This window comes from Rhinolophus ferrumequinum, chromosome 3 (genome assembly GCF_004115265.2).
Source record: "Rhinolophus ferrumequinum isolate MPI-CBG mRhiFer1 chromosome 3, mRhiFer1_v1.p, whole genome shotgun sequence".
NCBI lineage: Eukaryota > Metazoa > Chordata > Mammalia > Chiroptera > Rhinolophidae > Rhinolophus > Rhinolophus ferrumequinum.
Genome location: NC_046286.1, coordinates 12,246,027 through 12,260,579, shown reverse-complemented (window position 1 = coordinate 12,260,579; position 14,553 = coordinate 12,246,027). Strand labels below are relative to the sequence as shown.

The following is a 14,553-nucleotide window of genomic DNA, read 5'->3' as shown; positions in this document are numbered from 1 at the left end:
CATCTGCCTTTGCCCAGTAAGGCTGGCGCCAGGCTCTTCCTTGTGTCTAACCTGTCTTTCCTTGGGCCAGTGCATTTCACCTCACCCGAGGTACTCAGCCAGTTTCCAAAGTCCTGCCAGCGTCGCCCTGGGGAAGGGCGAGAGGTAAAGGCTGTTCTTCAGGACTTGTATTTTTAAGACTCCACAGTGAAGGAGGAAGAGTTTTATTCCGAACATTAAGGGAGACGGGTGTCCTAGAATTTGTAGCCTCAGCTCATGAACCCATAGCCCTAGCTTGCAACTTTCAAGACTGGGACTGCGCCACTGGCAAATAAACCCCCAAGGAACCTCAATACGGGTCAGTAAGATTAGGGGCTCGCTCTGCACACGGCCCTGCCTCCTTGTCTGGGAACCTGTCATACTAGGCCAGCAGGTTTGCAGCTCAGCCAGGAATTGCGGGGTTGAGGGGGGGGGTGTCCAAGACAATTGGGGCCTCTGACCTGCTACTGGATAAAGATGGCTCCTGACGACAGCGCAGCCAGCGCCGTGTTAGTAACAGGAATGTGGGGGAATACTATGGAAATCCAGGGAGAGAGAGGATGTCTGCCAGTCCTCAGGGGACTTGAAATTGGATACATTGGTCCTTAACTCCTGATGGCATTGTACCCTGACCTCTAGAGGACGAGTATACACAGGAAAACTCTTAGCTATTATATTTACCCAAGGGAAATGAAAACAGGTCCACACAAAAAATCCTGCACATGAATGTTTATAGTGGCTTCATTCATAATCATCAAAAGTTGCCCAAATGTCCTTTACCTGATGACTGCCTAAGTATCACCTGCTGATGCAAACACAAGATAGACGAGTGTGTGTGGCTGTTTCACATAAATCCATCTGCTGTATGTGCACAGCGGACTAGGGCTCAGCAACCAAAAGGATGACTCTCAAATGGCTTCTCAGTGAGAGAAGCCAGTCTCAAAGGCTACATAAGATATCTGATACATTTGTGGAACATTCTGGAAAAGGCAAGACAAGGACAGAAAAAAGATTAGTGGGTGCTAAGGGTCAGGATGGGGAAGGTGACACAAAGGGGTGAGAGAACTTCTTGGGGTGAAGGAACTATTCTGTTTCTTGATCGTGGTGGTTGTTAAACAACCTTATGCATTTGTCAAAATGTAGGAAACTGTCCACTAAAAAGGGTATATTTTATCCAGGAATTGGGGTGCGAGGGGGAAGGGGTTATTGTAAAATAAACCTCAGAAAACCTGACTTAAAAAAATAAGAGTAGAGACAGAGGTAGGAGTGTATCAGAGGGCTTAATGAGTCCTGGAACTGGTGACATTAGAACAGGGAAAGGAGGACGCTGGAAGCAGCATTAACGACCAGGGGGCAGGGAAAGCACAATGGACACCTTGCTGTTTGCTTGATGCTTTCCTTCTAAGAGCCCTTTGAAAAGCACAGCAGGGATCTCGTAGGTAATGCCTCCCCTGCAAACACAGAATGCAGTTCCTTTCTACATGTATCTCTCATAAACAGGAAGTGTCTGGGGTGTGTGTAACAACACAGACCTGGAGATCACGAGGTAAGGATGGGCAAGAAGAGTTTAAATCTGGAGACAGGTCTTGGAGCGACGTCGAGTGCCCTGTTTTCCCAGTGATTTGAGGTGCATAATGGTTCAGAAAGGTCATACGCGGTTGTAGCCAATGAACGTGAAACTTAATCAGCTGAAATGATGATCAAGCTTTCTCTGGGAAGGTCGAGTGTTTGGCTCATGGCCATAATTGACACTAATAATATAAGCATCTTAAATTTCAAGCTAACACAGATGCCCCAATTTATTTATAGCAAGGTGACACGGGGAACACTTCCATAGCATTTCAGTGTGTGAAACAAAATAGAAAGAAAATGTAGGCATTCCCAAAGTAATGTTAACACCTAAAGCATTTATTTGGATATCTTTAAACTTTTTACATATGATACATTCCAAATTTTACAAGTTTTCCACAGATATTAAAGTTATAGCCAATTTATTACAGATAGAATTTTCCCTGATATGAAAAGCATGTTACATAAACATTTCCACAATAAACATAATACATGTGGAACAAATCATAAAACTAAGATGATTCATTAGGTAGGGAAGACAATTAGTTTAATGATGCAAATACCAGAAGATAAAGCATCCATGTAAATTCATCTCCTCTCAGACTCCCTGCCATTTTCAGAGAGTGGAATCCAGGGACACTCTGCTAACAACAGCCTTCTGGGAAGTCAGTCCTGAAAGCTGGAGTCTTGTTAAGACTTGGTGAAAACGTCTGGAATCCATTTACGAGAGAGAAACCTGATCTTTGTCATTAAAAATCTAATCTTGGTGAACATTATTGAGAAAAGTCAAAAGAAGCTGGATCTAAAAGCTAAAGGAATGGGGGGAGGGGGATGTGACAAAGGCCGAAATTAAAATCATGATGCCACCCAAACAACTCAAACCAGCAGATATCAGGAATGGAAGAAAGGCCAGCAAAAGGGGGGAGAGCACTGGGTTCGAATTTGGCCTTTCTTCCTGTTGGGTGAGAAACACCTCCTCTTAGATGGGTGAGCCAGCCCCAAGCAAGAAGAGCCAAGGTCATCCTTTCAGAAGACGACCTTGGAGGAAGCAGTGAATACAGCTTCTGCGTCCCCACTCAGTTTCGCCTGAAGTCTAGATTTCTGACCTTCCTTCTAGGTAGACTGAAGTGTGCCAAGCTGAGTGGAACAGGACTTTCAGATGCAGTTCAAACAGAACTGAATAAAAGGGTTACTTGCATTGGCTAAAAATCCCCCAAAGCCTTTCATTATTCATTTGTCCCTGAGCCCCACCTTAGGGAGGCTCCGAATTTATCCCTCCACTAAATGTGCCCTCACTCCCCGAGTGCATTCGAGCTCTCAGCACGTGTACCAAGTGAGTGACTGCGTGGTATGTAATAGTTATAAGCCATTTTACTAAGCGGCTATCATTCTAGGAAGGCACCTCTCAGTAAAAACAATGTTTACAATTACAAGTCATAAAAAGCCTGGGCACACGGGTCGTCCCAGGACTGTACTAAGTGAGCCAGCAGGGTAAACAGCAATCATCTATTCCAGGAACTGCTAGTAGGGATGGGGTGGGAGAACCTCAAAAACACTGAGTTCTCATATTTTTTGCTAGCGTTTGATTCTAGATGCATATTCTCAATTTAATCTTAGAAATAAGAGAATATATCGTCTGAAAAATTAGGATACTCTGTAAGTTTTTCAAAAAGCCCTTTAAAATGAGTTTTTTTTCCTCAAAGCCGAAAGTCTTGCCCAAAAGAAGAAAGAAAACAACCCAACCTTCCACAGCCCTGAAACACAATCTTCTCCCTCCCTCCCTCCCTCCCTCCGTCCCAGGGGCTCCTTGTGCATGAATGCCCCCACCTTCTCACAGCTGACGGCGACAAGGAAACGTCACTTTCTAAATCCACTGCTTTGCTCTCAGAAGTAGGGGCCCGTCAGCAGAGGGGACACAGACCCAATCCCAGTGTTGAGAGTCCCTGACAGGGACCTAGAAGTGGGACCCAACAGACCACAGAGACTGTTTCCTGTTGCTGTCGAAGCAGCTTCAGGCCTGGAGTGCCCTGTGACATGTCATGTCACGTGGCTCAGACCACTAGGAACGGCCGAACCAGTCGGGTGCCCACAGATGGGCTGAATCCAGTCAAGGAAGAGAAGCTCCTCGTAAGAAGTTATGTTTGAAGGACACAGCCAATGGTGCACGAAAATCTGCTGACGGGGGATGAGTTTATCAGTCTCTGGAGCCAGAAACTATAAAAATAAAACTGGGAAGAAAAGCTTAAATGAAGAATTATTTCCAAATCCAGGAGAACTTATTTCCTATGTCTCTTTCTTGAAAAGCCACTGGATTACAAAAATCCAAGTTTATGGTTTTGGTAGCGAAGTGATTATAAATGCTGCCAGTCAATGCCGACCAGTGTCTGATTTGCTTCCTGTGCGTGTCCAATTTCCTCTGTGATACTGTGCTGGTGCCAGAGCTTCTGAATCTTCTTAAACCGCTCTTTGCACAAATGTAAAGGATTTCCCCGTCTAGAAAGAAGACAGATGTCACTCTGGATGCATTCTGTTTATTCATCTATTATTCCCCAAACTTTCCTGGTTTAGGAAAAGTTGTAAGTTACTGGTTTGAGATCCTCCGCAAAACTTCTGTTCAGCAGGCGACGCTGGCTATTATTACGTCAGCTTCAAAGGTTTGCTAGGAGGAACTGAAGGGGTCTAAGGACTGCAAAGAAGAGGGAAATGCACACGAGCTCTGCTTCCTCAGACTGGGGTGAGGGAACAGGGGTGGGGCTGAGCAGGAGGGCCTGGGCTGAGAGGCTAAAACTACCCATTCACTGTCCATTTCGTCGGTTAAATTAAAAAAGAGAAGGGACAGGGGAGAGGATGGAAGGAAAATTACAGGGGTACATATGTTCCTCAAAGTGCTGTCTTTCAGCCGCAAAGTCTAAGCAAAGCAGGCAAACGTGGGTGACTTCTGGGTCTGAGTGAACCAAAGACAGGTTTGGCTGAGTTCACGCCTGGTGCCCCTGCTCCCAGCTCTCAGTGCAGCAATCCTCACCCACCCAGGGCTGCTCCTCCTAAGAGCCCACACCCCTCAGAGAACACGAAGAACCGTCCCCAGGTGGCAGGCGCCTGTGACCTTGCGGGTCAGGTGCCTGGGCAGCGCATTTATTCTCTTGACTCAGTTCCCAGGCCTTCAACTTTTCCTCCCCAAGGCTGGACGGTTATATCTAGGTTAAGGCTTTTACCTCCTTTGGTCTAAAAGAAGTTCTCTACTAGTGCTTGGGGGAACTGTTGTTAGCATTTTGCTCACGGTACAATAGAAGCTCCCAGAGTAGAAGTGATTAAGCCTCAAGTACTGTTGTATTGCTCTGTATGTCCTCAATCTTTGTCCCCAGATTCTTAGGTCACAAGATAAGCTCATCTCTGATCAATGACAGTCTGCTCTCTTAGATCACGTGACCAATGCGGGCTCTCGCCGTACAAAGCCACGAAAGTCACAGAGGGCTGTGCCCACAGTGCTCTGCTGCTGTGGATGCCACATGGCAATCCCAACAGTTCTGGTTCTCCGGAGTGACAGATGGAACAAAGCTGCACTTTGTCCTGTGCTCATGGCCCTCATGACGTTACGAGGGCTGGGAAAGGGGATGCCAAGCCAGGGAGCCGGGTGCCCTCCTGGGAAGTGCCCACGAATACCAGGCGCCTGTGCCAGGATGGAAGCCCCCAGCCCCTGGGACCACATGGCCCGTCACGCCCACCAGGCACTGAGATGCAGCCAAGCCAGCCCCCAGGACAGGTCTTACCTGAGCCCCTGATCCGTCTCCCCGTAGTCATCAAGGTAAGGAGGGGAATAGAAACAGCCTTTTGTTTTGCCGGCTAAAAACAGCACCTGACATTCCCGTACTCTGCAGAGAGACCATTTACACATTATATATTAGTAACCGACTTTTGGATTCGATTCCAAATGGATTAAATTCCTATAAAAATAAACCTTACCAGTGTTGGAAGAGAAGCAACGGCATTTACAGCAGAGACACTTACAAAAGTATCAACACATCTGAAGTTTTAAAAATTACTAAAATGATTGTATTGCAATCAGTAATGACTGTATTTTAAGTCAATGTACCGTGTTTCCCCGAAAATAAGACCTAGCCGGACCATCAGCTCTAATGTGTCTTTTGGAGCAAAAATTAATATAAGACCGGTCTTATTTTAATATAAGACCTGATATAGTATAATATAGTATAGTACAGTACAATACAATACAATATAAGACCGGGTCTTATATTACTTTTTGCTCCAAAAGGCGCATTAGAGCTGATGGTCCGGCTAGGTCTTATTTTCGGGGAAACACGGTAGTGACAGAGGGGACACTGTGGATAAGGAATCGATGGCTCATGTGATACTAGCATTTATAAAACTGTTAAGTGTGAGCAAGTTCACTTCTAAACATAAAACAGTTACTGACATTTTAAACACTATTATGAGGAAAATTATTCCTTACAAAAATGGTACACGCACGTTATGAATTAGGTTGACTGGCAACACTGTGCATGAGCAAAAGAATTGTGAAATATGCCAGGCAAGGGGAAATGCTACTGTCACATTTCTCCTAGGGGCTATTTAAGCATGTGTCTCCTGGTCCTTCTGAGAGGTCTGCCTGACTTTCTGGTATGCATAATTCAGCTCAATGCAACATTTACTGAGAAACTACCGCATACAAGAAGCTGTCAGGTACCGGGGATACTAAGATGACTAAGCTACGGAGATAAGCTATGCCCCAGAGGAGCTCAAGCTCATGTCACCTCTCTCTTTCAAACTCTGAAATGGCATTCAGAGATGTCACTAGGACACACCAGCTGCCACGATTCTCCCCGGCGACACCAGCTTCCGGCTGTTTCATGAACATGACAGGCACATTCCCCAGCTGTTTTGCACTTACTACTGCCTGCCTCTAATGCTCTCCCCACTTCTCTAGGTCTTTCTTCAAAGTCACGTTCGCAAGGAACCTTCTCTGGTTCCCTATTGAAAATTCAATTCCCTACCTGTCATTGCATATTCCCCTCTGCATGTATCACTTCTTAAATTCTTCCCAGTCTTGTTTATTTTCTATTTCCCTCACTAGAAAATGAGCTCAGGGAAGGCAGAGATGTTGGTCTGCTTTGCTGACTACTGCATTCTCCAGGCTCAGTAAGTAGTAGTCACTAGTATTTGTTGTATGTTGTGGAATATACACAACTATATATACATAGGCCTATGATATGTATGAATCCAAAACCACGAGGACATAACAAAAGGACTAATTCTGACTACATGTGGGTAGAAAATCAAAGACAACTGGAAGTTTCACATTAGAATGAGCATGAGAAAAGTAGAACAGAACTGTCATGGGGGTGAGAGTGATGATAATGGAAGAACCAGCACAGTTAGCATGAGCCGAAGAAGATATGTGCGGAGACAAGGCTCCTCGTGTTTCTCAAATGAATAAGACACATGAGCACAGCGGTCTCAGGACGCGCTGCAATGAGTAGTTTTCCGCGCATACACCGCGGCAGATCCAAAGCTAAAGAGCTGCCTCCAGGGCCTCACCTCAGGAAGATGCCCACCCCAGAGCCACAGGAGTAGGTGTGAGCTGTGCAGGCTCCTACGTCCTCCCCTTCCAGTTCAGTCTGACAGCAGTAGCTCTGAGAGCACAGCAGAGTTCCACACACAAGGCACAGAGTTGGGGCTCTGCTCTTATCACCACCTGATTTGGGGCACCTTCATGGAAAAAAAAAAAAAAGCACAAAGTCATTGCTCTAAAAAAAGAGTAGCTGAAGAGCTGATGGTGGTAAAACCACCCTGGAAAAACATTTTGCAACATCAAGTAGAAGTGAAGAGGCACATATATCCTATGGCCCAGGTAAAATTATTTCTAGAATAGGGAACACCTCACGCATATACACAAGCACCATGTACTGCAAACAAACAACAATCGGAAAAAAGATAAACTCATCAGTAGGAGGAAAAAACGTCAATTCTGCTACTATCATGTAATAAAATACTATACAACAGTGAGAAATGATGAATTAAAAGTTATGTATGTCAAATATATAAATAAATCTTACAAGCCATGCTGAATAAAAAAAAGATGTAGAATGTACGGCACAGTACAATGCCATTTTAAAGCTTAAAACATGCAAAATAATAATAAAATAATAATAATAATAATAATAATAATAATAATAATATATGCTGATACTGCTGAGGAATATAAACATTTGCAGTTAACGTGCAAACGCACAGGGATGCTCACACTCCATCTGGAAGAGTGGATCTCTGCTGGGGAAGGAGGAGGAGGCACCAGAGAAGATACAGAGGCATCTTCCACTGTCTAGGTAATGTGTAATTTTTTACACTACCGATTCTTCTTTACGCTGATAGCACGTTAAATATTTAATAGTGTGTTACACATTACTAAGAGCTCTTATTACTTCATAGTGCAAACTGTTAGATAAACTTCAATGCACCAAACTTGTTCCCGCATCACCCCCTTTCTGTATCTTATTCCGAAACTTGGTGGAATGATACTTGTACAAGTTAGGGACCGAGATTACAATTTTCCAACCCAAACAAAACAGAACAACAACAAACAAAATCCGTTAAACTCTGTGTAGAGAAGTGTTTCCAGTGGTAGGAAATGCTCAATATCACAACTTACGAGAAATTAGATGCTTGATTAATGAGGCTGCTGTAATCCTCTGGAAGGTCTATTAATTTGTTAGATTCTCTTGGATAGCTTAAAAAAACACACACACAAAACCAGTTACTATGAGGCCGTATTACAACGACAGGGTAACTCAACTTAGTCAAAACAAATAAAAGCAGACTGAGTGATTGGTGCTACCACAGGGGTAACAAGAAATTACAGGGGTAAGTAAGAAATTAAACATTCATACTTAAATAACACAGGGTCTTAGGGTTCACATTTTCACTCGAAAATTCAGAATAAAGGATCAGGACAGTAGACAGTACGCAGAATCTGCCCCATTTAAGTGAAATGTGGTAGCTCTGGGAAGCACGGGGGTTGCAGAAGAGGATTTTCACCCCCGGGATTCTACCCAAAAGACCCAACAACGGACAGTCCAACATAGAACTTAGGATAAAGAAGACGGAAAAGAGGGGCTTTTTAAGGGTGATCTTAAGGCAGAAACGAGTTGGAGGAGAGAAGAAAGTAGGATAGGTGAATTCCAGGTCATGCTGGTTCTGACAATTCAGATCCAATTCAGATCCAAAGTTAACTGGCACTTGAGGCCCCTCTCCCAGCGGGCACACCTGCCCCGCACGGCCACACGGCTCGGCCTCTGCCTGCTTTACCTGTGGCAGAGTCAGGAGTGGACTGAAACCACAAGGGAGCTGCTGAGACCACAATTCTTATACCAGAAAATTCTGAGGGGATGTACATACAACAAGGCCAACTTCAGAGAAATTAGATTTGGTAGGTAGGGCCCTGAGTCTTTTTTAAGTTTCCAAAGTTGTTCTGATGTATATATCAAGTTGAGAACTACTGTTCCACATTGTAAGTCTTCTGACTGAAGGGTTAAACCACATGAAATTGGTGATATTCAACCATTTTTGACTTACAAAAACTGAAATTTCGTATGGTTCAACCTAATAAAATTGGGGTGATAAGTCATCTCTGGATTTGGGACAGACTATGTATGAAACCAAAGAAACAGAACAATCTCCTTTAGCCCCTGATTTTTATGGATAATGTATTCAGCAGAACCAAGGAGACATTAATAGATGAAATACACCTGTTATCACCCGGTATAGCAAACCTGACTACAGAATCAGAAGAGATCTAATGTCAAAAGGAATAGAGAAAATATAAACATGATTGGCCTTGATTTGATCATTACTGAAGCTGAGTGGGGACTTCTTATGCTATTCTTTCAACTTTTGGATAGTTTGAAATTTGCCATTAATAGCAAAAAAACAACAAAGACCAAAAACCAAAAACAAAACAAAACAAACCAGCTAAGATAAACCTGAAAAAGGACCCACAGGTTTTTAAAGCATTTCAAAATATAATCATTTTGTTATTTGCTTCCTCTGTCAAGAATAATATACAATTTATGTTCCTAATTCTGATTCTTTTACAAACTCTCACCACCATTAGATTAAGAAGAAAAACGTATGAAACCACGATGGCCTACCTCTTTGAATCACCAATGGCCTGGGAAGTCAGAGTGGAAGGGACACAGCACTTACACCCTGCTTCTCCCTGCCCCACCACCCCCCACCAAATCTTTGACAATTTTCAACTTACCTGATAGCATCTCTTTTACCTTCTAGATATCTTTTAACTTCAATGTTCTGACACCAACTTTAATATAAATGGGGGAAAAAAACACTTTTTACTTTTGAAGGGTTAGAACTTGAATTTTTTCCTCTCTAAATCCAGTAAGAGGAAAAAAAAAACTTTGCTTAATAAATTTATCTCATCAAAAGAAGCTTGGAGGAATACATATTTTGTCTGCAACTTTTAAAATCAGAAGAATATAACCTGTGATTTTCTAAAAGCAAGAATGCTTAATGTATAAAATTTGTGGCTACATACACTATTCCCCCATAATTTGGACACTATGGAAAACCAGTCTGAATTACTGACAAGCTTTTGTTATCTGGAGCTAGAACACTTATATTAAAAAAAATTTTTGTAGTAAAATATACATCACATAAATTTTACCATTTAAAAGTGTACAGTTCTGCGGCGTTAAGTAAGTTCACATTGTTGGGCTACTATCACCACCATCCAACTCTGCAACTTTTTCAGCTTCACAAACTGTACTTGCTAAACACTAACGCATTCCTCCCTCCGCCAGCCCCTGGCAAACACCATTCCATTTTCTGTCTCTATGAATTCGACTGCCTTAGGTACCTCATGTAAGTGAAAACATACAGAATTTGTTCTTTTGTGACTCGCTTATTTATTTCACTTAGCATGTCTTCGAGGTGCATCTATGTTATGGCATGTGTCAGAATTTCCTTCCTTTTTAAGGATGAATTATATAAATATATTCCACTGTATGTATATATCACACTTTGTTTATCCATGCATCAGTTGATGGATATCTGGGTTGCTTCCACCTTTTGGCTACTTGTGAATAACGCTGCTATAAACACGGGTGTACAAGTATCTATTTGAGCCCCTGCTTTCAATTCATTTGCAATATATACCTAGACGTGGAATTACTGGTACACATGGTAATTCTGTATTTAACTTTCTGAGGAACCACCATACTCTTTTCCAGAGTGGCTGTACATTTTCTATTCCTACTAGCAATGCACATGGATTCCAATTTCTCGACATCATCAACAACATATATTATTATTCTCTGCCTTTTGATTATAGCCGTCCTAATAGGTATGAAGTGGTATCTCTTTGTGGTTTTGATTTGCATTTCCCTAATAAATGGTAATGTTGAGGATGTTTTCACGTGTTTACTGGCCATTTGTATATCTTCTTTGGAGAAGTTATTTGCTTATTTTTTTAATGGGTTGTTTGCTTTTTTGTTGTTGAGACGTAGGAATTCTGGACACACATACACACACAGGATATTAATCCCCTATCAGATATGATTTGCGAATATTTCCTCCCATTCTTTGCATAAAACAGCCAAATTTTAAAGTACAGGTATTGGACTAAGTAACCCTTAATGTTTCTCTCAGTTCTAAAAGTCTACAGAACAGAGTCCTAAACAAGTAAGTTGATCAGAGGAAATAAACATTTTTTTACCACTCCTCTCCTTCCAAGCAAATCTGCTCATGCTATTCACTAGCTGGGCGAAAACCTTACCACAAAGGTAAATCCTTAATTAAGAAGGCCTAATCATTATAGTTTAAATTACATGGACTGAATTTTGCCAGGCTCACTACCTGGGAATTATGCAATATATGTAATAAGCTGAAGTCTGTTTCCATATAACTACTCAATACAATGAAGAAAAATGTATAATCATTACCTTTCCATCAGTAATTTCATTATCTCACTGTTTTCTTGAAAAAGGCAAATGAGGTTGCTTGGCAGGGAAAGATAGTTACATAAATATTCAAAATGGCTTGTTCCGGAAACTGCAAATGGAGAAAAGAGTAATTAATGCATAAAATAACTAAGAGTAGATCCTGTGTGAGGGTAAGCAATAGCAGAGCTTAAAAAAAAGAAAAAAGCAAGAGGAAAGAGTTCAAATTAGCTAGGTACATAACTTGTAGGAAGTGAACAAGATAGCACATTGGAGGGGATCCATAAAATGACACAACTGAAAGGAGTCAGACGACTCCTACACCAAACTGGTTACATTGTCATGGTGTCTCAGTTTTATCCTTTGCAAAATGGTATATACCTGCACGATCTCCTTCATGGGGTTAGTTGTGAACATTCAAAGACAAAAATCACATATGGTGCTCTGGAAAGTATAGAGCAGTACAGAAATATAAGATGATTTATCCCAGGAGATGGATTTAAACACTAACTCTAATCATCCCTGCAAAGGCTTAGGAAGTCTAAACTATTCTACATGATGCTTGGGCCCCCAGCTGAATGGAGATGTCAGTCAACAAACTTTCAGGGCCGGTTCCCCCTGCCCTGTGCCAGGCACTATGAGATAAAGGGATACAGTTAACTTTAAGTCTACCGTTATACCACTTTCATGCAATGAATCAAAACAAAACATAGATAACAACTGAAATAGCAAATGAATTCCTACATTAAAATCAGATTTGTGTGCATTTATGGATATTCTACACTTTAATGTCACATTCAAGTTACAAAACACTTGAAATTGTCAGTTTTTACTTTTTAAAATCCGCAGAACCCAGTTTATGAATTGAACATTTTAACATATGAAAAAACTAATATAATAGGTTGGTGCGAAAGTAATTGAGTTTTTTTTTACAATTTAACCTTTTAAACCGCAATTACTTTTGCACCAACCTAATATTTTTGTACATTTCCATGTACAAAAAAAACATTTACTGAGATCCAATAAAGTCAAACATATAAATACGCATTTTTATTTTGTAATTGTGTACATCATCATAGTCAATTAACTATGTTCTAAACTTTTAATTGGTTTTCAATTTTTTTTTTTTTTCGGTTTTCAATTTTGCAAGTTACCTTAATTCTATGCTGCTGGACTGAAAGACTATATATATGTACTTCCTACATTTTAGAAGAAATTAGAAATTACCTTGAATTTCAGGTGGTGGGGGAACTCCATTTAAATAATGAAAGAACAAAGCAGAACACTTCAGGAAAGGCATGATGCCAGCTCTGACACTCCTCCATAGATGCCAGCCAGAGGATATTTCTTTCAAGGCACTAAAAAGAGAAAAATGTTAATAGAACGGTCATAAAAATGTTAATACCATGTTTCCCCGAAAATAAGACCAGGTCTTATATTAATTTTTGCTCCAAAAGACGCTTTAGGGCTTATGTAAGGGATGTTATCCTGAAAAATCATGCTAGGGCTTTTTTCCGGTTAGGTCTTATTTTCAGGGAAACACGGTAGAAAGTCATTCTAGATATAGCACAATGTGAAAATAGACAAGTGCTATTTGGAATTAAAAGGAATAGTAGCCCTGACTATTATAGGATATCAGGAATAAATGGTGATATAGCCTCCAATGTTGTTATTAAAATTTATAAAAGTAATATTAAAAGAGAAAATTTGAAAAATAAAATATAACTTCCACTACTCTATAATCTTTTATCAGAAGGTATTATTCTGGCAAACTATTTTCATACTAATCTGTCTTATAGAGTCATAACTGTAACATGAAATTTAAAATTAACAAGATTTTTAGAAAATGATAAACAATAATTTTCATTAAAATTGTAATATTTTGGAACACATCAATCATTAACCGATACCAAATTACTCCCCTGCAAGCAAGCACTTAGAGTGCATTAAATTCTTTGCTAATATAAATAATATCAGAGTGTACATCTTTATGTCTATAGGTTTCACCATGTTAGATTATTTTATTAGTGTGGAGTCTCAGAAATGGGATAACTTACTTAAAAAAACAAACATTATAGTTCTTGACATACACCATGAAAAAGCTAAATGAAACTGTTGTACCAAATGAAAATGACTCCAACAACATGCGAAGTTCTAATTTCACTGCACTCTTGCCAGTCAAGAATAGTGCCTTAAAAATGTATTATGCCAATTTAATGTGCATTTTTAAATTCCCAGGGAGATGATATATATGTTTTAGAATAGCACTTTCTAAAGTTCCATGTCTCCCTGTGCCAGATCCTCTGAGCAAAAAAGGGGTTCCATGGCCAAATAAATGTGGGACTCTGCATATTACTCCTCTCAGAGATTTCCAATCCAGTTAGTATAGACATCCTCTCATCTTCTTTTAAAAACACATCAACAGACAGCCATTTCCCTAATTTAACAAATGAATTCCTTTTTCATGCCATCACCTACTAATATCCTGTAAAGATTATGATCCCACCTTCCTGTACACTGGCGAAGTGTTTTATACAAAGCAAGAACTGCTAATTCTTCTTCACCAGCAGGAGTTTCTTGATCCATGCCGTTCTCTTCTGAAAGAGAAGGAAGTATGAGTACTCTGAAGGTGCCTACGAAATAGATAGATGACCACATTGTTTAAGTACTCAGCATATTCATATTCTGCAATACAGTATGAAACTCCCCCCATTAAACACAGGACTTGACCCCGTCAGGTGTGAGCAGTACTGATCTCCATTAGAATAACAGGGAGCCCACAGGCTGTGGGAGAGGGAAGCCACAGTGCTGAGTCACGGTGCCCACAGAATGCTGTGCACAAAAGCAGCTACATACACTGTCGTGGTACTCCAGCAGTACTAAACTTATGAAATACAAATAAGTAAAAACACATTGCTAAGGGGTTTTAACAGAATTCGTTTCAAAACTGGTCACATGAAGATAAACAGAAAAAACAAGTAGCCTAATTATACTTTTA

General features: G+C 40.9%; 1 protein-coding gene across 4 annotated transcripts in view; it reads right to left on the bottom strand.

Annotated features, from left to right (window-relative positions):
* Positions 1-1,905: 1,905 nt before the first annotated feature.
* UBR2 (ubiquitin protein ligase E3 component n-recognin 2) overlaps positions 1,906-14,553 on the bottom strand; it is a 107,554-nt gene continuing 94,906 nt past the window's right edge. For all 4 annotated transcript variants that reach the window (XM_033096838.1, XM_033096844.1, XM_033096828.1 and 1 more), the window contains 8 exons: positions 14,062-14,152; positions 12,783-12,913; positions 11,559-11,667; positions 9,863-9,919; positions 8,252-8,329; positions 7,141-7,311; positions 5,355-5,456; positions 1,906-4,080 (listed from right to left, as the gene is read on the bottom strand). In XM_033096838.1, the coding sequence (XP_032952729.1) occupies positions 3,939-4,080; positions 5,355-5,456; positions 7,141-7,311; positions 8,252-8,329; positions 9,863-9,919; positions 11,559-11,667; positions 12,783-12,913; positions 14,062-14,152 (881 nt within the window). In that variant the 3' untranslated portion in view covers positions 1,906-3,938. The remainder of the gene's footprint in view (positions 4,081-5,354; positions 5,457-7,140; positions 7,312-8,251; positions 8,330-9,862; positions 9,920-11,558; positions 11,668-12,782; positions 12,914-14,061; positions 14,153-14,553) is intronic.